The sequence below is a fragment of the Mus pahari genome, chromosome 10 (genome assembly GCF_900095145.1).
Source record: "Mus pahari chromosome 10, PAHARI_EIJ_v1.1, whole genome shotgun sequence".
In the NCBI taxonomy this organism is placed as follows: domain Eukaryota; kingdom Metazoa; phylum Chordata; class Mammalia; order Rodentia; family Muridae; genus Mus; species Mus pahari.
The window spans coordinates 58,416,978-58,439,707 of NC_034599.1; the positions used below are offsets into that span (position 1 = coordinate 58,416,978).

The 22,730-nt window shown below is 41.6% G+C and overlaps 1 protein-coding gene across 4 annotated transcripts in view; it reads right to left on the reverse strand.

The window, feature by feature from the left end:
* The window catches only part of Iqch (IQ motif containing H), a 184,620-nt gene that overhangs the window by 90,523 nt on the left and 71,367 nt on the right, over positions 1 to 22,730 (reverse strand). For 3 of the 4 annotated variants that reach the window (XM_021207472.1, XM_021207470.1, XM_021207469.1), the window contains exons 8-11: positions 22,080 to 22,159; positions 20,209 to 20,247; positions 10,100 to 10,651; positions 9,311 to 9,377 (exon numbers count right to left, since the gene is read on the reverse strand). In XM_021207472.1, coding sequence (XP_021063131.1) covers positions 9,311 to 9,377; positions 10,100 to 10,651; positions 20,209 to 20,247; positions 22,080 to 22,159 — 738 coding nt within the window. Of the gene's footprint in view, positions 1 to 9,310; positions 9,378 to 10,099; positions 10,652 to 20,208; positions 20,248 to 22,079; positions 22,160 to 22,730 lie in introns of those variants that run through there. The other variant, XM_021207473.1, reaches the window with a different exon arrangement.

Sequence of the window (22,730 nt, forward strand, 5' to 3'; positions counted from 1 at the left end):
ATAAAGATGGAGCAGAAATTGAGGGAATGGCCAACCAAGGACTGGCCCAGCTTGAGACCCATGCCAGGAGCAGGAGCCCTCAGACACTGCTAATGATATTCGGCTGAACTTGCAGACAGGAACCTAGCATACTTCTTATCTGAGAGGCTTCACCCAGCAACTGATGGAAACAGATGTAGAGACTCACAGCCAGACATTAGGGGCAGCTTAGGGACTCCTGTGGAAGAGTAGGGAGGAAGGAGTGAAGGAGCCAGAGGGGCCAGGGACACCACAAGAAAACCTACAGAATCAGTTAACCTGGGCCCCTAGTGGCTCACAAAGACTGAGCGGTCAACCAGAGAGCATACATAGGAGAGACCTAGGTCCTCTGCACATGTGTAACAGTTATGCAGCTTGGTCTTTACGTGGGACCTTAACAGCAGCAGGACAGGGGCTGTCTTTGGATACCTTTCCCCAAACTGGGCTGCCATGTCTAGCCTCAATAGGAGAAGATGCATCTAGTTTTACTGATTTGACGTGTCAAGGTGGTGGATATCCATGGGAACCCTGCCCTCTTCTGAGGAGAAAGGGAAGTAAGGTGGGTTATGGGGAGGGGAGGAGAGAGGGAGGAATTGGGAGGAGGGAAAGCTTTAATCGGGATATAAGGTAAATAAATAAATTTATAATAAAAAAGAATATAACTACAAAGGTGTAGTTAGGTCAGAGGTCAGACTAGGAACACTGGGGGTCTGAGAAAACCATCAGCCTCAACCTTATCCTGTTATAGAGGAGGAAATCGGGGATCAGGGCTTTGTCCAAGGTCACCTAAATCTATAAATTCTTATACATTCCAACTACTTTATATTTCACTCACATGACCAATTTAAATACATAACATACAAGAGAAGACTCTCCAAACGGTAGCATAAAATTATAGAAGAGAAAACAACTCTTTAATAATTTTCCATCTTAATTTTCTGTTTTTGTGGCAGGCAGACATCTTAATGCTAGAACCTATGTATACGCTAGGCCACCTGCAAAGGGAAATATGGCTGATAACCACTGACCTCAAAATAAAGACTTGTGCATTTTCTAGGTACACCAAGATTCTTTACAACAAGAATCCCTAAGAGTGGGGGAGGCAGTCAGGAGAGTGGCAAGTAAGGAGTGAGATAATCCAAGGGAGGCCCAGGGAGCTGTCGGCCTTAAAGATGGTGAGAGAGGACCAAGAACCTTTATGAACAACCCTATCTTCCCATCAGGCCTCCAACAAAAACCAGTTCTGCTGGAATTTTTATTTTAGTCCCCTGTAGACTCTGAGCCACAGAATTGTAATATACTATCTTGAATTTAAAAAATAAAACATTACATGCATGTGTGTGTGCGCGCATATGTGTGTGTGTGTGTGTGTGTGTGTGTGTGTGTGTGTGTGTCTGAAGAAGAGGGTTTCTGACCCTGGAAGCTGGCATTACAGGTGGGTGTGAGTTGCTTAACAGGTATGCTGGGAACTGAACTGTTCTATAGTAGCAGGAAACACTTCTCTCCAGCTTCTAATCACACTGGTTTTGTTTGTTGGTTTGTTTTTGTTTATTTTTTGAGATAGGATTTCTCTGTGTAACAGAGCCCTGGATGTCCTGAACTCTATTTGTAGATTAGGCTGGCCTTGAACTCACAGATCTCCGCCTGGCTCTTCTTCCTGGGTGCTGGGATTAAAGCCATATGCCACCATGCCCAGCCTATTCGCACTGTTTTAAGACACCAAGACCGTAGCACAGTCTGTCTACCCTCGCTTCCACTAAGATCCACTCACCTTTCTCAGACATCCTCCCTCCAGGCCGGGATGCCCAGCACAGGCTATGAAAGCAAGTGTTCCCTTCGTTAATATTCATTTCCTAACCTCAGCTGAGCCAAACTAAAATTTCAAAACAAATGCAGGATCATTATTATTTCTATAAGCACAAAACTATCAGAGCTATCTGAACACAGCCCCTCTTTATGTTGCTGGTAGGCCCTTGTGTCTGACAATTTCCATTTCTTTCTTCCTTTTCCTCCTTCCTTCCTTTTCTCTTTCTTTGTAAATGGTGTATGTATGTGTGCAACATGTGTGCCTGTGTGTAGGGCATAGGCTAGAGGTTGACATTGGGTGTCTTCCTCTTTTGCTGTCCATGTTAAAAGACAGGATCTCACTGAACAAGTGAACATGAGTAACCACGGCGTGCCCGAGGATCTTACTCAGGCTTGGTCACACGCATCCCCAGCTCCTTGGCTCGTGCACACTCTTCATTCACAGCCTTTCACTCTACAATTGTGCTTACTAATCTAGAGAATTTATGGCAAATTTAAAGAATGGCAAGAGGGATTTGTAAAATGCTCTGGGTCTGTATTATAGAAAAACCCAGAAGTGGCAGAAAGGGGCCTTCAGTCTTCCTGGTTTCCTTTCTTGTGGCTATTCTTATCACCTGCAAACTATTCTCAGGTATTTTGGTTTTGGTTTGTTGTTGTTATTTTTAAACAAGGTCTTACTATGTAGTCCTTGTTAGTCTAGAGCTTTCTGTGCAGACTTGGGTATCGAACTCACAGAGATCTGCCTGCCTCTGCCTCCTGAGAGCAAGGATAAGAGGTGTGTCCCACTGTAGTCAGCTGTTCCCAGTTTTATAGAATGTTCCATCTTGTCCCACATAAGGAGTTGAGTGTCTGAGCGTCCCCACTACACATCAAACAAAGGACACTAGTAAGCTGTCTCTCATGTTACTCCACTAGTCTAGTCTTTACGAAATCTCTGGTGCTTGGTGTTGGTTACGGGCAATGGTTTCCCTGCCCCCACCCTGCCTTCTCCAGTGCCACACTTCCACAGACACCCAGCATGTGATGCAGACTGCTTCTTTGCAACCAGCAGGCTAGTTCTTCTAGTACTGGGTTTTCTTTCAGTGCAACCATAGAAATGGAGAATACAGCTAAGACCATATGAGACAAATTGGAGGGCCTTCCTGGGAGGCCTCCATTGTTGTAGCAGACCACATGAACTGCTAGCTCATTACTTAGCTCATTACCCTGTGGTTGGCTGTTACTTAGCTCCTCTTTTTAAGGGGTATCCCTTACAGTGGTACTCAAAGAGCTGAAGATAAGCTCTTGGTGACTCTTGCCGACTAGGCGCTTAGTCATCCATAAGTTGGATGGTCTGATGCAGTAGATCCCAGCCTTTTTATTTTCCACTTTGAACTGTAACTGGTGATACTGACTACATCACATCCTACCATGTTGTTATAACAGCTGCACTAGTAACTCCATGCCTTTTCTTCTATTCAAGGAAGCATATTGGGTAGAGGCTGAGCGACACAGACGTTATCCCAGAGGCAACCTAGAACTGCTCCCATTGATTAAAAAAGCTTTGACATTCCAGTGCTTAAAAGTAAGAAGGTACATGTGACAGACCTCACATGCGACTTGTAATAATCCAGAGACCCTGTACTGGCTAGTTTTGTGTCAACTTGACACAGCTGGAGTTATCACAGAAAAAGGAGCTTTAGTTGGGGAAATGCCCCCATGAGATTCAGCTGTGGGGCATTTTCTCAATTAGTGATCAAGGGGGAGAGGCCCCTTGTGGGTGGGACCATCTCTGGGCTGGTAGTGTTGGATTCTATAAGAGAGCAGGCTGAGCAAGTCAGGGGAGGCAAGCCAGTAAAGAACATCCCTCCAAGGCCTCTGTATCAGCTCCTGCTTTCTGACCTGCTTGAGTTCCAGTCCTGACTTCCTTGGTGATGAACAGCAGTATGGAAGTGTAAGCCGAATAAACCCTTTTCTCCCCAACTTGCTTCTTGGTCATGATGTTTGTGAAGGAATAGAAACCCTGACTAAGACAGACCCATAATACAGACAGTAGGGTTACACCCACGTTTTAGTGACTTGGACCAATATGAGAGCACAAGATTCAAGAAATCAAGAATTATAAATCAAGAGGTTATGCGAGATCCCAGCTAAGCCCTTTATATAATATATATGCAGTGCCAGTTTAGCTAAAATTAATAGTTGTCTTTTGGAGGCAGTAGAAAAAGACTAAATTATTTTATTAGGAAGGTATAAAATATACAGTAGGTATGTTTGCTAAGTTTTGAAAACGTTCTCATATTAAACAGATTCACGGTCAAAAGGACGATACTTTCTGTTGTCCCAGGTTAAAGCCAGGGAGTCTCAGATTATGGTCGAGGGGCTCTAAGGGCCCTGAGACCATTTGGGGGCTCTACAAGTGCAAAACTGTTTTCAAAATGATTCTGAGAAGTTACTTGTCTTTGTAAAAGCAACTTATTCCCATTAAGTTCTGAGTCACTGAGAGTTTATTGGTGCACAGGGTCCATATTAAAGCCAACATCATCTCACCCAAGCTTGGTACAAAGTCAAAGAGGAATGCACACAGTTATTTGAAAGGCTATAAAACATTCTTCCCCTTTCCAAATATCAAATCTGAATACAGAAGCACCAAAATCCAGCCATGTTCTATTAATGGATTCACAAACTTATCAAACTAAACGTGCTTTTTTGAAAAATAGTTATTATTAATATAGGTCAATACAAGTAATGCATTTATTAGTTCATTTCTTAGTTATTTGGTGTTAGTTTCCTTTCTCCCTTCATCCCTTTCTCCTTTTTCTCTGTCTCTCCCTCTCCCAGACAGAGACAGAATCTTGCTATAAAGCCTAATCTGACTTCAGATTCTCAATCCTCCTGCCTCAGCATCCTCAGTGCTGGTATTACAATAAATACAGCAAAATAATGACAGACAGAATTCCTTAGGGACTCCAAGTATCATTTTGAGTGTAAAGGGGTCCTGATACAAAATGTCTGAGGACCACTGAACAAACATCAGTATATTAAGGACAATTGTGAAGGAGATTTCAAAGGTTAGATCTTTATGTAGTATATTAAGTTTATTTTAAAGCCTATCCTAATATTAATCGATTTAATGAAAATTCTGTTAGCCTGTGCCACTTGGCACCCACTTCAGTGCCATTTCTATGTATTATGGTTCAGTGTTGGGCAAGTCAAGACCAACTGGTTATCTTCATATGATGGAATCATTTGGCCAACTGATCAAACCTGTGGGTGAATGCTGACTTGGGTTATTTACTTGAATACAACATGGAAGAATACAAATATGTTTTAATTTTAGTTTGTTCTGTGAAGAAACTAAATTCTGACATGGTCTCTGTCTCATCTTAAAAGATGACTATCTCTAGAAAAGAGCATCAGGGAGCTCTTGACTGTACATCTCTCTGACCTAAGGCTCCAATGTGGCATCTCCATAGCTTGCCAATGTACACCATAGTACTTGTCAAAACATATGTTGAAGCTAGTCAAGACTGAGTGGAAAGTTCCAACTTCCTGTCTCAAACTCTAAGGAACAAAATCTATCCAGTTTTTGAGTTGGTAACTAAAAACTGGAGTGGAGCGGTGCCAGTGTGCCGAGAGGCACGGGGCAGACTGACCTGCAGTCTGTGTCCTTTTGTAGTCCACCTGCCTTCCTCACAGGGACTCTGGTTGGGGCTCCTGGGTTTGGAAGTAAAGCAACTGCAGTTAAGAAGTAACCTTCCCATCAGTCTTTGGGGGATCCTATGGTCATCTGCACACCAACATTTTCCTATCTTGTCCTTCAGGCTTTTGCAGTAGTGTGGGCCAGCTGAAGAATGCTGTCCATGAACTTTACAAAAACAGTAGTCACAATTTTTTTATGTAATGGAGTCTTTTGGACATCCTAACTGTGTTAAAACCAATGATAGTTTGCTGAACTAATGTCCAGGGGGGAAAAATTAAAACTATATATATTTGTTTTAGCCATTAAATCAGTTGTCCAGCTGGCAATGAAATAAAATATTACACGGAGGAAAATACAAAGCAAAGCCGCTTCAGTGTGTTCTATTTGCTTTCTAGAGGGAGAGTGGCTAGAGGCACTGCTGAGAGGTGACTGGCTTCCAGAAGCCCCAGATTTTAGCTGAAACCTCAGAGCTCAGTCCTTGGCATAGCCCACTTCATGCCAATATATTTTTTAAGTGCCACTGAATTTAGAAATAGCACTAATGGAGGTACTGCAGCAAAGACGTGCAAGGGATAAATTAAAAGTAAAGAAAATAACCTGACTGAAGAAACTGCCGGCAGAATTAGTTGGCAGGTTTTATTTAGACCCCTTTTTTTTTCTAGAAAAACTGGAATTCTTTGTTGCAGTTCTTTCTTCTTTGACTGATAGATTATTCTTAAAATAGACCCAGTTTTCTATTTTTGCTGTGAACCATAGCAGATTATTTTGTTATAATTATATTTCATTAATAAAAATGATGAAAATATGCAATATCCAATTAAGAGATCAGCCTCCATTTTTATCTTAGAAAATTACAAGGCCAATCAGTTTCTGTGGACAATTAGTCAATTGCGTTCCACCTTCCTGGAGGTTAAAAATAGCTACAAATATTTGTCACTTCAAGGAACACTATCTGAAATGCAGTCAATCAAATTTATAACTCCTCTTTTCAAGGTGGCTACTCTGCAGTATGTAATATCATAATCTTATTTTCAAACTTTAGATTTAAAAATACATTATAGTATTTTGCAATAAAAATGTTACCAGCAGGCCATCTTTTCAGTATTTGGAGAATGCATCCATCTTTGCAGGTGCAAAACCAGAGCAAAGAGCCCAGTGTCTTCAGCAGCAGTAGGTTATGGACCTTTTTGCTACTTCATCTTAAGGTCAAATAAGACATCCCCAAATGGCTGGTAGCATGGCGTAAATTACCTCTAGTACACGAATGGTCCATGTGAGAGAAACAGGACCATGTGTGAGGCACTGGGAAAGCTTGCCTGAGCCCGACAACCTGAATAACTAGTTTGGGATGGTGAACTGAATTTACCTGCATCTGGAAGTGAAATGATATTGAATGGGATGGGGTGATTATTTTTGTTTTGATTTCATTTTTTTTCAACATACTTAGAAGAAATAATTTCACTTTAATTTTTATAAACTGTTGCAATGAGTGTCTGGCCCATGAGACAAAGAAATCATGTATATCTGTCTGAAATCTTTGTGCATTCACACAGGAAAGTTGCAAACAAGAAAAAAGGTATCCCACATTATTAAAAAGAAGAGAGATATAGATACATTTTAAGATTCTGCCTGTACAGTAGAGGAGATGACGTGAGGTTATTAACTAATTTTAAGGTCCCAGAGCCATTTCAGGGAGGCTGGCGCAGGCTTCTGAGGAGGAGGAGTGGGTGAGGCAAACCTCTGAGGAGGAGGAGGAGGGAGGAGGAGGAGGAGGAGGAGGAGGAGGAGGAGGAGGTGAGGCAGGCCTCTGTGCAGGCTTCACTGGGAATCAACCTGAGCTTGATCTTGGCTCTTAAAAATACTCAATTAGCAATTTTCCTTGAAAATTGGTGTTTCTCTTGTTTGCAAACAAAAAAACTCACAGTGGTGAAGGTCTCATACTGATATATATATATATATATATTTATTTACACTACATATGCACAATATGAAATAAAATAGCTTTAATCTTAAATTTAAAATTATGCTTTGTAATTCAGTGTTTATGATCAGGTCATTCTTCCCCCTAGTTAATATTCACCCAGGCCCTTTGAACCGGTGTGACACTTACATAGAAGTTTCTGGTACTATCCTGCTTCCACTATTGATGCAGGTTCACTTCTTACTTCTTTAGAGACTCCACTGTCTCAGGCATCTCTGTAGAGTGCATGGTTTAGGAGTTGTTTGGGGGAGGGTCAAAAGTGGAGGGAGAAGCTTGTACAAGGGTGACTGAAATAATATGCCATCAACATTATAAAGTAGGGGACAAAGACTTCATGCTTATCAGCACTGTCACGAGGACTCTGAAATAGAGAAAGCAAAACAAGAGCCCCACACAATAACAGGCCACGTGCACAATTAGTTGCAGAAGCAAAAGCTCTTGTTGCACCTTCTTCTAAGGCCCCATGTCAGTTAATAGGGTCTTCGATTAGCCTCTCGGGTTGTAATCTATTACGAGGGCAATTTCTGTGTGTGAACAGATTTTGTGTGCAAAATTAATCTCACCAAAACCAAAACGTAAGTTAGGATGGAATTCAGATCTGTCTTCAGTCAATTCTAAGCACAGAAGAGCAAAACCCGAAGCTCTGCACAGGGCGAGCGTTCCTCACCCAGCCAAGTCCGCAGGTTAAAGCACACACTCTATAATATAGGAAGCTGTGTTTACTTTCTTACTATTCAAATTTTACCAATTTAAAAAATCTTAGTTTCAGTTACATAGTAACTATGATATCTTTCATATAACTGTTTAGATATGATGTTTCTTTACCACACAGGAACGAGCACACAGACAGGCATTTGCATACTTGAGAACAAGATGTAGCCTAGGATTTTACTACAATAGATCACTAGCTTTACTGCTCTATTTAAAAGGCCTCAACAAAGCACTAACAGGTAATATTGAAATCCAGTGGGGTTTGCTATTTGTCAAAACTCTACTAAGTCAGCATTAAAAAAAAAAAAAAATCAGCCTCATTCAAGAAATGTAACAGCCTCGGCAGAAGCAGAGCAAGCGGCCGGCAGTGCACACGCCGACAGCAACTCGTGTCTGAGACAAACTTCCAGCCCAGATTTCTGAATTTCCCTATGTCATTTTGGCATACCTATTTTACCGCTGTGTTTCAGACAACAGCTTTTAAGTTCCCCAATTCATAAATGTAATTAAATAATTACATTAGTGCTAATTAACATGAAACTGCAGATTATTTAAGCGCAAAAAACACTATTCAACTTCTTAATTATTCTTGTTCACACAGCATTTCCTTTTGCTCAGGCGCCCTAGGTGCAAATAAAACATCCCATCTGCTCGCAATTAGAACTAAATAATTTCAGAGAATGTAGCTTATCATTTTGACTGCACATTTGATTAAAAACAGTGTACAAGCAATATCCTGGCTTATTGGCGTAACAGCAACAACACACACAAGCCCGTGTTCTTCTATCATTAAAGAAGATCGAAAACATTATCTGTTATTTCAGGGGGAAAAATACAACTTTTTAGTTCATTTCATACAGATGAAAGCGAATTACAGCAAATCACCTCTCCACTGAATAGCAGCCCCCACATAATGACTTTATTTGCTTAATCCCCAAATTAAACGCCGTTTCGAGCGAGGGCCCCGTGTTATTACTCTCATCATGTCGAGAACATTTTCCTGCCGAGACCAATTTGAATAAAACAAGGGGCCTTCCTTGAACTCAATCAAGGAGCCATAATGTGGTGGGTAATAGAGGTTGCTGATAGATTTGCAGGCAAAAGTGTTATACCTAATGATGGTATATGGATAATAGTCCTCCTGGAGGTCCTGATGCGACTCCAGTTGGCTGCCAGATGCTGAAAAGCAAGAAGAGCATTGATCAGTGACAGGGCGCTGTAGTGGATGCATCTAGTCAAACTTCAGCTGTTTTTCCACTGTACAGTTAAGCCAGGCATAAATTATATTAATTGATTTAATTACATACTTAAAACATCTTCCCCAATTAATTTAATTAGGTGGCTACATGATGCTACTGGCAGGGGAAGATTAGAGGCAGCTCACTTAATTAACAGAATATGAATGAAAAAAAGAGAAAGCAAACATAAATGAAATTGTGAGCACTAATTAAAAGGCTGTCTGCAAACTTAAATACTTTCTGACAAAGTGGTGACAGCAACGTAGACAAGTGAGGATGTTTTTTCCTACCAAATTAAAGTGTCAGAAGGTGTGTGTGTGTGTGTGTGTGTGTGTGTGTGTGTGTGTTTGCTTGTGCTCGCTTGTGTGTTGTGTGTGTGTATAGAAAAGGTAATGCAGTTAGAACAGTGACTTCCCAACACAACTACCTTAGTCAAAACAAGGACCATTTTCTTTTATAGAAAAATTATAACAGATTTTGCAGGCATGCAGGCCAGGCTCTGAGTTTGTGTATCATATACTGAGGAGAGTTATAGATGCAGAATGCTGAGGGGGAGGGTGGCCAGAGAGGGAAGGAAAGATAAAGAGACAAGTTACTGAGCTTATTCAAGCAGGAAATATTTAGAAAAAGAGGCTTGCCTTAACATCTGGCAGCCTGGCGTACCTTGGCTCGAATTCGGAAGTTGTCCAGGTGTCTCTGTCGGGATTCCTTCACTATCCTCTTTAGTCTTGTCTTGTGGCAATGTAAAAGCCATGCCAGGGCAATCACCCCTGAGGCCCACTTCTTCTGGCGATAAGAAATGAAGGAAGATCTCGCCTTGTAACTTTTCCATGTGGCTTGGATCTTGGTGGCAGCTTCTGTCTTTCCATCTTGGCCCTTGTACCTCTGTCCTGGAAGGTTTAACAGCATCTGGATGTGAGTTGGGTTCTCTAACACAGCCAGAACATCATTTCTGGTTAGTTTGTTCTTCAGCTCAAACTCTGGAAGCAAGGACACCAGACTCCTCCCTTTTATTTTGGCTTCAGATATTGCATAGTCCTTGAGAAATTTCTCAATTTGTTCCAGGAAAGAAAAAATACTCCCCCAGATTAATTTGAAACGTGATTTGAATGCTAAGAAGTCTGGGGCTGTCCTGTCTACACAGCCGTTGTAAACAGAAAATATATAATCCCATGGTGATTTCCTAGTCTTAGACGGTGTAGTAATCTTCATGCCCTGAGGAAAGAAAGGTTTCCAGAATTAAAATATCCCATGATCTCTGTAAGAGTGTGATCAATACATACGTACTAACACTTCATCAATTACCACTCAGTGATGGGGAGGCATGGCTGCCAGGACTGACTCTACATACATACATAAGGATGTCAAAGAAATGTCACTAAAAATCATTACTGGGGGATATCTCATGAGAAGCTATTAAACTGCTCTAAAAGTACTTCTTTCTATATATAATAAAGATATATATAATATGTACTATATGATGATATATAATCGGTTTATACTTTATTATGATCTGATTCCTTGAGCCATTTTATAAATTATATATTTAATAATAAAGATATAAATATATCATGTGTATCATACATATTATATACATATCTTTATTATATATAAAATGATAATCTATGTAAACTACAGAGTGACTGCAAACCTAGCATACACAACTTAGTGAGAGACCTTGACTCAAATACATCATATATATATATATATATATATATATATATATATATATATATATATATAAAACCTCTTATAATTCTATCTTCTATCTATGTACCTATGGTCTTAGAGAACTGTGTTGCTGATTCCTTGTTCTTAACTCGTCATCAACCATAAAAACAGAGAAATACATTATTTTATGTGTAAATGTCTATAGGGATTCTCTAGTGGTGGGGTGGTGGGTATTATCTTTTAAAAGTATCTTTCTATATTTAAAACGTCATGATTTATAAGCTAAATCGAATCCGAAGAGATTTGGATGACAATAGAAAAATATAACATCATCCTCACCAAACCCAGACCTGGGTCTGGTGGCATAGCTGTCATCCCAACTTCTGAAGCTGAGGAATAGGGGTGATGAGTCTGAGACTGGCCTGGGCTACAGAGTGGCTTCAAGTCCAGCATACACAACTTAGAGACCCTGTCTCTAAATAAAACATGAAAAAAGGGACTGCTGATAGGCCTGCCTAACAACCACAAGGCCTGAGACCCAAGCCTTAACACTAAGAAGGACATTTTGCCAATAAGAACCCGCTGTATTTCAGTTACAGGCACTTGTTGCATTAGAAAGAGAATTCACACCAGGATCTAAAAGTGCCTGATGGCCCAGGAGAGGAGCGAGGGAACGGGAAAGCACAGAGGTTTCTGTCCTGAAACCTACTGGGATGACTGGTTCTGCTTACTCGGAGATTTAAGGCATCAACTGTCTTCAACATATCTATGGAACATCCATTCACCCATTTGTATGAAACCACAGGGTTATGTTGTTCTCTGAAATTTTAAAACCTTTCACAAAACCCAGAGGGGAGATGGTGACTGTGTCAATAACTACTGTGACATAGCACTGCTAGGTTAGGCTGCTTCATACTTTGTCTCAAATGATTGTTAACAGACAGTCATCAAGAAGGACAAGGCATAAAGTCATATCCTCTAAGTCTGAGATTCTAAGAGAAAATGTAAGACAAGATATATATTTATACTAAAGACACAGTAACCAACCATAGACAGAGAAATAAAACAACTTCAGATTCCTTTCCCACATTCTAAGGAGAAAAATAGACTCTCAGGTTAAAATCCTAAGGACTACATCTGATGTGGGAAAGTCCCTTTAGCTCTACACACCAGCTCCACACAGCATTGAGCTTTTGCAAACTTCTAACTGAACAACTGCTACAAGGCATAAAGTCTTCTATCCAAAATCATCTCTCTGATCTAAACAAGACAGCTAAGAGAATGTAAACTGTTTTACAGGTCTAAGTAAATTTCTCCTTCTTGAACAGGCAGGAGAGAGTTTAACAAGGAATGTTCCCCCTAGCAGACCTCAGTGCTGGGCAGAGTGGTCGGGGCTGGGGAGAAGGCGGGTGGCACACGTCAAAGGGCCAGCCTGCAGTCACACTTCTACCTTCCTACAAAGATGGGCTCTGATGGCACAAGGTTAGCATTCAGAGGAGAATGGCAGGGCCCCATCCGTGAGGAATGGATATGCAGAATGGCTGCAGCATGGCTACAGATGGCCATGCGTGGAGCTGGCTGGTCTTGCTAGTCACACGTTTGATCCAGTCACGAAGATTCAGACTGCTGCAGGAAGCAAAGGCTGTGGATGGATGATCTGCCAGAGAATTCTGTCTCCTTAAAGATGTTCAGATATTTTCAAAATTCCTTCTTTTTATGGAGAAGAGTGATATCTATGAAATGGAAGAGTCTGGGCCAGGCCTCCATCTCTCTCAGACACTATGCCTCTCCGCAGGGTCTATCTAGGTTATCTATGCGCATCAACAAAGGAGGATTAGACCTTCTGAGAGAACCACCTTGGGTGAACTGAAGTTGTAGACTTTAACAGGGGTTGCTTTAGAACAAAAGGATTGCACCTTTTTGCCTTCTTGGATGAGCTACCCGCTCTCAAAGGAAGCTCCTGGACATCAAATAGACCACTCAGGTGCCAGGAAGCTGTGGGTCCGCAGTCAGCTAAAGCATAGCTGTAGTACATCTGTCACAGAGAATGCCACACACGGGAGCACTTCAGACTTGGAGCAAGAAAAGACATGCCCCTCGAGAGAAAGGCTTCCCAAATTAAAGCCGTGCATCAGCACTGTGAGCCAGCCGCAGTGAGCAGGTAAAGACCGCGGCTTCACGGCCTGCTGCAAAGAGAGGCCTGAGGAAAGGCCACACTGCCTCCTCCTGTCCTACCTTCACCACCACCCTTCCATTTCATCTTCCTCTTTTGTTCACAAGGAGCTGCTCTCCTGGTGTACTGTTACTAAGTAGCAGTTGTCTTCCTCGTCCTATAAGGAGAGGTCTGCATATCCCCCCCCCTTTCCTTGGGACCACAGCCACTCATGTCCCTTTATGAAATGCCTACCCTTTAGACTAACCCCATCCCCACCCCCAGCTCAGACCTTCAGCTGTGGCCTAATTATTACCATCCTGCTCTTAACTGACTGAGTCAACTAGCTGGGAAATGCTCTTTTTTATTTGCAGAGTGTAATCACTAATTAGGTAACTTTCAGAGTTTCTAGAGCAGTTATTTAGGGGAAATTCTAAATCTAAAGCAAAGGAGAGGAAGGCGGGTTGGTGACAAGGTGTGTTAGAAAAACCCAATGTGAAGTGTGGATAAACCCAGCACTGCAAATGTACTATCAAATTTAGGAATATCATCTGCGAAGATGCAAAGAACACATTCAGGAGAAAGCACTTATTTCTAGATTTTTTTGTATCGGGGATCAGATCCTGGACTTTGTGTGTACTAGGTAAGCGCTCTATCCCTGGGCTCATTGCCAACCTTAGACTAGCTTCTTTTTCATTGTTGTTGCTGCTGTTTTGAGACAGGATCTCACTATACAACCTAGGCTGCCCTCAAACTTAACCCTCCTGCCTCGACCTCGTGATTCCTAAGATTATAAGCATGTAAGACTAGAGAAATGGCTTTAGAATCTAAAATTTGAAAGATCCAGTTTCAATTCTTCACTCCCACAGAGTGGCTTACAATTATCTCTAACTCCAGGTCCAGCATATCCAACGCCCTCTTCTGCCCTCTGCATGTACCAGACATACATTCAAACAAAACATCCATACACATACACACTCATTAAAATTATAAGCATATGCTACCATACCAGATTAAGATGAATTTATAATTGAAAAAAATCATTTTCATATGTACGGATAGCAGATGGACATAATATCAAATTAATGCCCTACTATTTCCAAGCTCTGTCTCCTGGTAGTGAGTAGTGGGATGCCTGGGGAATCTGCTATGAGGTATCTCTACGGAATGGCAATCACTCCAATACCTGGAAGGAGAGACTACAGCACTCTCTATCGCAGAAGCCAATGTTTGGTTTCTCAACCACCAAAATGCATCCATTAGGGATGGTAGGTAATTGTCCTGTAACACTGAGAAAGATCTTCCTGCATATGTTAGTACTGAGTGAGAGTTTGCATTGAGGGATGTTAAGAATTTCCCTCAAAGATAAGTGTTTATTATTCACCGAAGACTAAGATGTTATTTCTCTGACCTTGACCTTGTTTTTGATTTTTAGGGAAGGTTCTCAATGGGTCAGTGTCTGTATAAAACACAGATGAGACCCTCGATGGGCAAGAACTGTTCCAAAGACACAACACTCAGAGGAGAGCTGCGAACTTAATTGGGGTTTGGGAACTTGGCAGAAGCACAATTCTGAGTGTTAGAACACAAGGGATCTTGAAAGTCACTACTTTGCCTTTTGCTCCATAGACTGTCATGGACCCAGCAAAACAAGATTTGGCCCTGACATCCTCTATCCTGGGTTCAGATCCAAACTCCGCTGCTGCCTGATGCATACTGCAGGCAAGACACTGCCCCCTGTGGACCTCAGTTTTACCATCTGCAAAAAGGGTAAGTTCACAAAAAGCTTTCCCAGTGCCTCCCTTGCCACAGTGCATGTCATAAGGATGGGAAACTGACACCCAGAGAAGGTGTGAAATTTTAACTCTGCTTTGTGGAGCCCCCAGGATAGTGACATGACCACATTCCTAAATATACAGAACTAAACATCCCCTAAACATCCCCTAAACATCCCCTAAACATACAGAACTAAAGGGAAGGATTCCTAGATGTGCAGGCTTTAAAATTTTTTCTTATGTTTTTGTTTGGGCAGTGGCCTCAAACTTAACTTGGTATGTAGCTGAAGGTAACCTTGAACTCCTGGCCCTAGTGTTGTCACCTTTGCAGGGCTGAGATTGCCCCAGCATTTATCACCATGCCTGGTTTTAAGCAGTACCAGGGACAAACCCAGAGAGCTGCACATGCCAGACATGCACTGTGCCTCCCAAGCTACATCTTCAACCTAATATTATCTTTTTAAACAAACTCCTGGAGCTAGTAAAACTGTGAGATCAATGAAACCACCTCTGCTATCACTTTCTGACCATGAAAAATACCTGGGAGATTTTTCTTTTCCATTTTTAATACAGAAAATTATTTGTAGCAACTTTCTACCAAAAATGGATGACAAATTACCATACCATCTGCTGTGCGGGATTGAGAGAATCCAAGAGTAAGAATTCTGAGGTACGTGAGTGGGCAAGACAGTCCCTTAGCCCGTAAGACCCAGAAGCTCCCAAAGACCTGGGTCAGATAGCGCAAAGGGACTAAAAGGCAGGGAGGACTGTGTGTGTGAGCAGAGACATGGAACGCAGAGGATCTGAGGGCAAAGGCCTTGGGTCAGCAATTCCAGCAATTCTTTTCAAAGGTGCTGTATTCAAATTCAAATAGGTCTTCCTCAACTCTGAAACCCATTCTGAAGAGAAGTCCCCATGCTTAGGTGATCTCTCATGGAACAAAACACCCAGCCCATCAAATCCATACGAAAGAGCCAACAGAACAGCCAGGGAGGCATTTTGAATAGATGGGGTCTGTTTTCAGTCAAATGTGAAATTCCCTTCCAGAGGCACACTTTACTTCACTACAGCATTGATTTCATCTCTTTTGATACCCTTCAAATACCCTGAGAAATTGTGGCACAGTTAAGGACCACTTGGGACAATTATGACGGATGAGCTGAGCCTGCTGTGGAGAGGCACAGAAAGTCTGAGAAGCACGGATCAAAGGCAGCTTTACACCCCCCCCCCTCCCGGCCTCCCAGCAGACAGGAGAAAGCTGGGCTTTAAAGGATCGCCACGGCAACCCAAGTGCAGCTTGGCTTTCCACTTCTCCTCAGGAAAAGGTGTATGCAGGGAGGTCTGTTACCACAGATCACTAAAGAACGCTTACAGGAGTCTTACAGTGCTCGCTCCACTCGGGCACATTGTCAATAACTGGGACAATTCTGCTTTATTTTCCCTAAGTGTGGGCCAATCTAGGGTACTACAGAAGAGGTCTATCATCTGCTTCCTCAGTCACAGAGTTGGCTCGGGAGGGTGAGAGTTCTGTCTGTCTTGTTCACTGATGCGTTTGCACTGTCTGATGTACAGGGGGAAAGTCAGTGAGCATTCACTGCATGTCAACATTTAAGTTTTAAACTTCAGAGCCACTTGGACCGGGTTTACAGCACAAAGCTGTCATGTGATCAGATAAGATTTATAATTTAATGCTGAACAACATGATAATGGCTATTAATACTATAGGATCTCTTTAACTGCAAAGTATTATGTAGTAAGTTTTGAACAACATTTGTATAAGCTTGTGATAAAGTATTAACATAAAATCAAAGTTAAAGACACAATATGATATGATGGGAACACAGAAACATGCCAAGGCTTAAACAGTGCCAAGGGGCTGTGATGTCATTAGATTCTCCCAGATTTGCATTTTTCTCCTTTCTGGACTTTAATTTTTCATGAGTAATCATTAAAGTTTGTTAAGTGAAATAGACAAAGGAAAAAATAAATATTACTTTGTAGATTGCTGATAAGTTAATGTCTTCTCTGATGTGTATAAATAGGATCATTTACATGCAATAAATATCTAGCAATGTGAACAAGATTATAAAAGGAATCTGTACAGTGCCTTGTTTTGTCAATTACTTCTTCCATGAAGAAATGCTTTTCAAGTAAAAGCACAGAATTAAGTTTATTTGAAAACATAATGCCAAAATGCTTAGGTTGGAGGAACAATTTATTATGGAAGATTAAAACAGATTCTAAAAGATTCTGCAGTTTCCTGTTTGGAGGTTTCCCCCGCCCCTTAATTAATAAACTGTTAAGAGACAGAAGCAGAGAGATAGACAGAGAGACAGAAAGACGGGGGAGACAAGAAGACAGAGATAGGAGAGACAGAGAGAGAGAGAGAGAGAGAGAGAGAGAGAGAGAGAGAGAGAGAGAGAGAGAGAGAGAGAGAAACACACAGAGGGAGGGATGAACAGACAGACAGGGAGACAAAGAGACAGAAATATGGGGAGTCAGGGAGAAGAGTGAAGAGAGACAAGGAAACAGAGAGGCAGGGATAGAAAGACAGAGAGACAGAAGGATAGAGAGAAAGACAGAGAGGTAGAGATATAAACAGAGAGGCAGAGGGGAAGAGAGGCAAACATTAAGTGGCTTTTGACTATATATATATATATATATATATATATATATATATACATATATATGTGTGTGTGTTGTGTGTGTATATGTGTGTGTATATATGTATATATATATATGTGAGTGTATATGTATATATGTGTGTATATGTATATATATATATGTGTATGTATATATATGTGTGTGTGTATGTGTATATATATGTGTATGTGTATATATATATATATATATATATATATATATATATATGAGATAACTTGGGCAGCATTGAACCTGTCACTGCTTTGATCTGTTCTCATTTCCTTCTACATATATAATATATTTATATATTTTAAATAATTCTTGAGAACAATGGCTTCCCTTTGGTTCTGGCCTGAAAGGGTCAGAGCAGTCAACTAGGGGAAAGTTCAGGGGCCGTCTCTCCTGGAAGGGAGGGATGTCCTAACATAATTTTCCAGTGTTTTTCCTTGTTCCTAGTTAAGAGTTAACATTTATGCTGGAGAGGAGGATGTCCTTGGGACTGCTGATAAACAGTCCCTACTTCTGAAGAAGTTCTTGTTATGAGAAAATGAATCAAAGAATGATAATATTGTGTGTTAAATCACTGAGCAAAGGTGTTGTTTTTGAACAAAAATTGCAAAGTCATACCCCATGATTATAAGCTGAAAAAATCAGTAAAGCTTAGCTACTTGCCACCAGAGCGGTAGTTTGTCTGTCTCTTTAAGGCGTTCCCGAAGCTGGTCTTCGTCAAATTATATAAAATGTTTAAATTTTAAATTAAAATATTAATTTAAAATATTTTAAGTTTTAAATATATAAAAATATATTATATGTAATATAAAATAATTATATATTTAATATAAAATATTTTATATATATAAAGGAAATGGGAACAGATCAAGGCACTGAAAGGTTCAATGCTGCCCAAGTTATCTAATAAAAAATTTGACAGCCAATACATCCATAAAATATTAAGTTTTCCACTGAGATCACAAGAATATACTGGAAAGATATTAAAGAAACTAATACAATACACATGACTAAGAAACAACCCTCGCTTGCCCCAGCTTCCCTAATGCTGGGACTCCAGACATGCCTCACCACGCCCAGCAATCTTTGACTATCTGTTTAATGAATCTAGAAAACACAACAGGCTATCTAGATTGAAGCTGGCAAGAGCAGCAGTGACAGCAGAGGTGACAATGCTATCTGATAAGGAAGGAAGCAAAGGCACAAACTTATCACCTAAGCATTTGGCACTGGAAAGAGAAAGCATTAAATACACTTGGTAGGAGACATGTGACACATTTTAGGATTATCATTGTGAATGACTGAGATTTGTAGGTTTCTCATGCTCTGGGGTTTGGGAATCGTGCCAGCTCTGCCGTCTACCTTGGATGACGTATCTCCGTCTACTTCCTCCTAGGGGAATAACAGCACCTACCGCCTGGACACAGGAACACAGGGGAGGCAGCCCTCAGAAGGTCAGCACCAGAGGCCAGCGCAGGGCAGGCACCAGTGCAGTTAGCACTGCAGTTATACTACGAGTGGCATCTGCAAGACTGGCCCCTAGGAAAGAGCTAACCTGGAATACAAGCCTCATACTGGCCTTTACCTCTGGCTGGCCAGGGACAGTGACAGCACAGATGTTCTTCCGTCAACCCCAGTGTTCCATGGGCATGGGAGGTGCATTGTGTCACATACACAAGATATGCTGATGCCACAGGAATGGTTTCCAGATAAACAAAGCTCTGGGGCTCTTCACGCATGTTCTCTTTTCTAGGCACAGAGTAAAGCCGCTAGTTTCTGCACAGTGAAAACTGGTACTGAGGCAAAGTCTGGGAGCAGTGTGCCTGGGTCAGAAGGACTGTCTGTCTGTCTGCAGTCACTGTTGCAGCTCCAGCCTTCCTGCATCAGCACTGGGAAGGGGCAGAAGACAGCTCCCTCCTTGAAAGGGGGCACTCCTGGATGTCAGGGAGCCCAGCACATTCCAAGTGCAGTTTTCCTGCATATATATATATATATATATATATATATATATATATATATATATATATATGTTGTTGTTGCCTTGGTTGTTGTGAACAGTTTAACTTTATTTCCCCAGCCTACTTTACAAATGCAGTACATGTATATACACACTCACACACGTTTGTGTAAGTACAAATGAACATGTGTACACGTGTCATCACATGCCAATAAACTACTACATTCATTTTTAACATCTTGCTTCCTTGTAAATATACTCTTAAATGAAAATCTTTGATGCTAAAAACACACAATTCAGCCACATTTTGAGGATGAGACATCTTTTGTTTGGGCAGTGACATGATTCAGTCCTCATAGAGAGCAAAGAAATATTTTTCTCTTTCTGCAAACCACAATTTTTTTTTTACCATGGTCTAATTTCTTTTATAAAGAAGGGAAGCGCAAAAGAACTTTTGTTGCCAACTCCAGCTGTCAAGCGGCCTCCCATACTTTTGCCCTGAAGCAAAAGAAAGGGACATCAGGTGACAAATCCCAAATTCCAACTAGTCACACAAATTACAGACCTTTCTACTGGATTGTCCTCTTGACCTTTTGGCTTTCCCCTATGAGGAAGAATGAGACACAGTTTAAATCAAAATGACTCTCCTGGGCAGTTTTACAAAACAAATAGAAGGCTCAGAGTCCTGGTCACCCCTTGCCTTTCTTCCCTCCCCCCACTGGGCCCACTGTCCCCACCCACACTGGCCGAAGCAGATGATTAGAGGGCTTTCCCACCCCCAGACATCAATGCTGTGCATGCTTAGCCCTCCTTGCCTTTGAGGAAAGGGTTTGAGAAAGGAAAGATTTACATACAATGGATGCTGGGTTCCACTTCCAGGGAACAACACTGCAAAAGGCATTGGAAAGAAAGGGCTGACTGTGGGCGTCTTGCCTGGGGTGGGAGCCTGGCAGAGGGTCTGCAGTAGCTCCAGTGTGGAGCTCAGCACTCTGCGCTTTTCTCTTCACCTTTAACATCCGTGCCCCGTTTACCACTATTAGGGAGTCAGTTTGGAAATGTACCAACTGAAGCTACAGACTTTAAATATTATTACTTTTAACAGTAGGGGAAATCTTTGCAAGTCAACAGAAGAAAATAATGCCAGGGCTGATAAGCATTTTGAAAAGACATTATTTTTGAATTTTTTTTTTTTTTGAGGCAAACTGCTTACTGGCTAAAAACTCACTCTGATATGTGTATTCCCTGTAGATTTGTTCTGTATAAAACAGAGCTGAGGACTCAGTTGGAGTGAGAATCTAAACAGGTGCCTGGGTCTAGTGACATTATGCACATTAGCCCCTGGCCTGCTCACAGCCTGTTAAACAGCTGAAGATGGAACAATGGTGGTGCCAGCCAGGCACCGCCAGAGGCCTGCCTGCCTTGGGATTTGGCCATTTGCATTGATTTTCTTTTTAACCCACGTTTTTCATGAAACACAAATATTTGCCATGGCAACTGGGTTGTCACATGACATGCTATTCCATAAGCAGCTTAGCAATCTCTTAAGAAGAAACAGCCCACCAGTGTGGAAAAGGCACCTAGCTCCTCGTGAGGATGTCTGGGCATCAGAGGTGGGGAGGGTGGGCAGCAGCCTACTCTGAGAGAATGGGGTTCATCCCCCTGCAATCCCTTCTAATCCCTCTTACTTTTTTCATGAGAACAGCTAAAAACATGACTACACAAGTCATACCAGAAAAAGTACTGCCAGATGTCTCCTTTTGATGGAGAAAAGTTTTTATTATTCTAAATCTGTCAGTGGTCCTTAAAATGAGAAAACAACCTACAGAGAAGCCCAGCCCGTTTAAACTTGGGGCATCTTGAGGAGAGTGAGTTACATGGTCATGTGAGGGACTGATGTTAGAGAATACAGTCTCCTTCCTCATCTCCATTGTGGTTTTCTGTGGAAACCTAGAGGGCTTGTCTTTTCTTATGCTTGAAGACAAATGAGATATGGCAGACACCTCTCAGTAACACACCGCATAGACTACAGATGTGGATGTGGATGTACAGCAAGTCAGTGCACCCCACACTTCTGGCCTCTGAGCAGCTGCTAGCATAGGCTGATCACTTGCCTGCCACTCTCAAAATACTGCAATGGTTCTGCTCACCTTCGGCCCTGCCTATAGTGTCCTGGCAGAGTTGACTTGTGCATTCATTTTCTCTTTTAAAGTAGGAGCTGACTGTGTAGTTCAGTGGTGAGCTCTTGCCTAGCACGTGGGAGGCCCTGCATTTGATCCATGGCACCACAGAGACTGATAATAACCAAATGAGATAAACTGCCCCCTCACAGCTGCTGAGATACTGCTTGCTTCTGTGTGAGAGGAGCAGCTCCACATGTGTCTGTTACACAGAGTCACATAGGCAGCCTGCCTTCCTCTGCGGTAGACGTGTGAGTACCTTGGGCTTCTGTATCTGGTGAGAAGGCTCCTCCACTTCTTTAGGAACTGGGCGTGGCTTGTGAGCTAGAGGAAAGGAAACTGGATAGAGGCAGGACAACATTACTCCTTCCAGAAAGACAGCCTAGGCCATCTGGTGCATCCGATGGGGTTCAACTTGAAAGTCAGATGGCTGGCAGCCACTGGATGCGTACTCCCTGCATTTCCTGTACCCATTCTGTGACACCAATGGGATTCTTGTCTCAAAAGCAAAATCTATGATAAGGCAACTATTTCTTTAGAACACAAGGTCAGCCCACCTTATGCAAAATGCCTAGAGGAAAGCTAGATCTAAAAGGCAGGAAGAGTAGAGAGGAAAATTTGTTTCTTTTTTTTTTTTTTAAAGACTTCCTTAATTAGTCAGATTTCCAAGTTTATGTACAAGATAATTAATATAGTTGCATATGATGAACTTTTTTATTGGGTAGCTATTAAAAAAGATGACTAAAACTTAAACTGACTTGGAAAAACTGATATGGTGAATAACGTCATAAAGATTATTTCTGAGATTAATTAACCTATAGGCAATAACACTCAATCATATCTGTCCGGGCAGCAACCTCAGCTACCCTTTGCAGATAGCCCAAGCCCTGCATTCTAGGGGAGGAAAAAA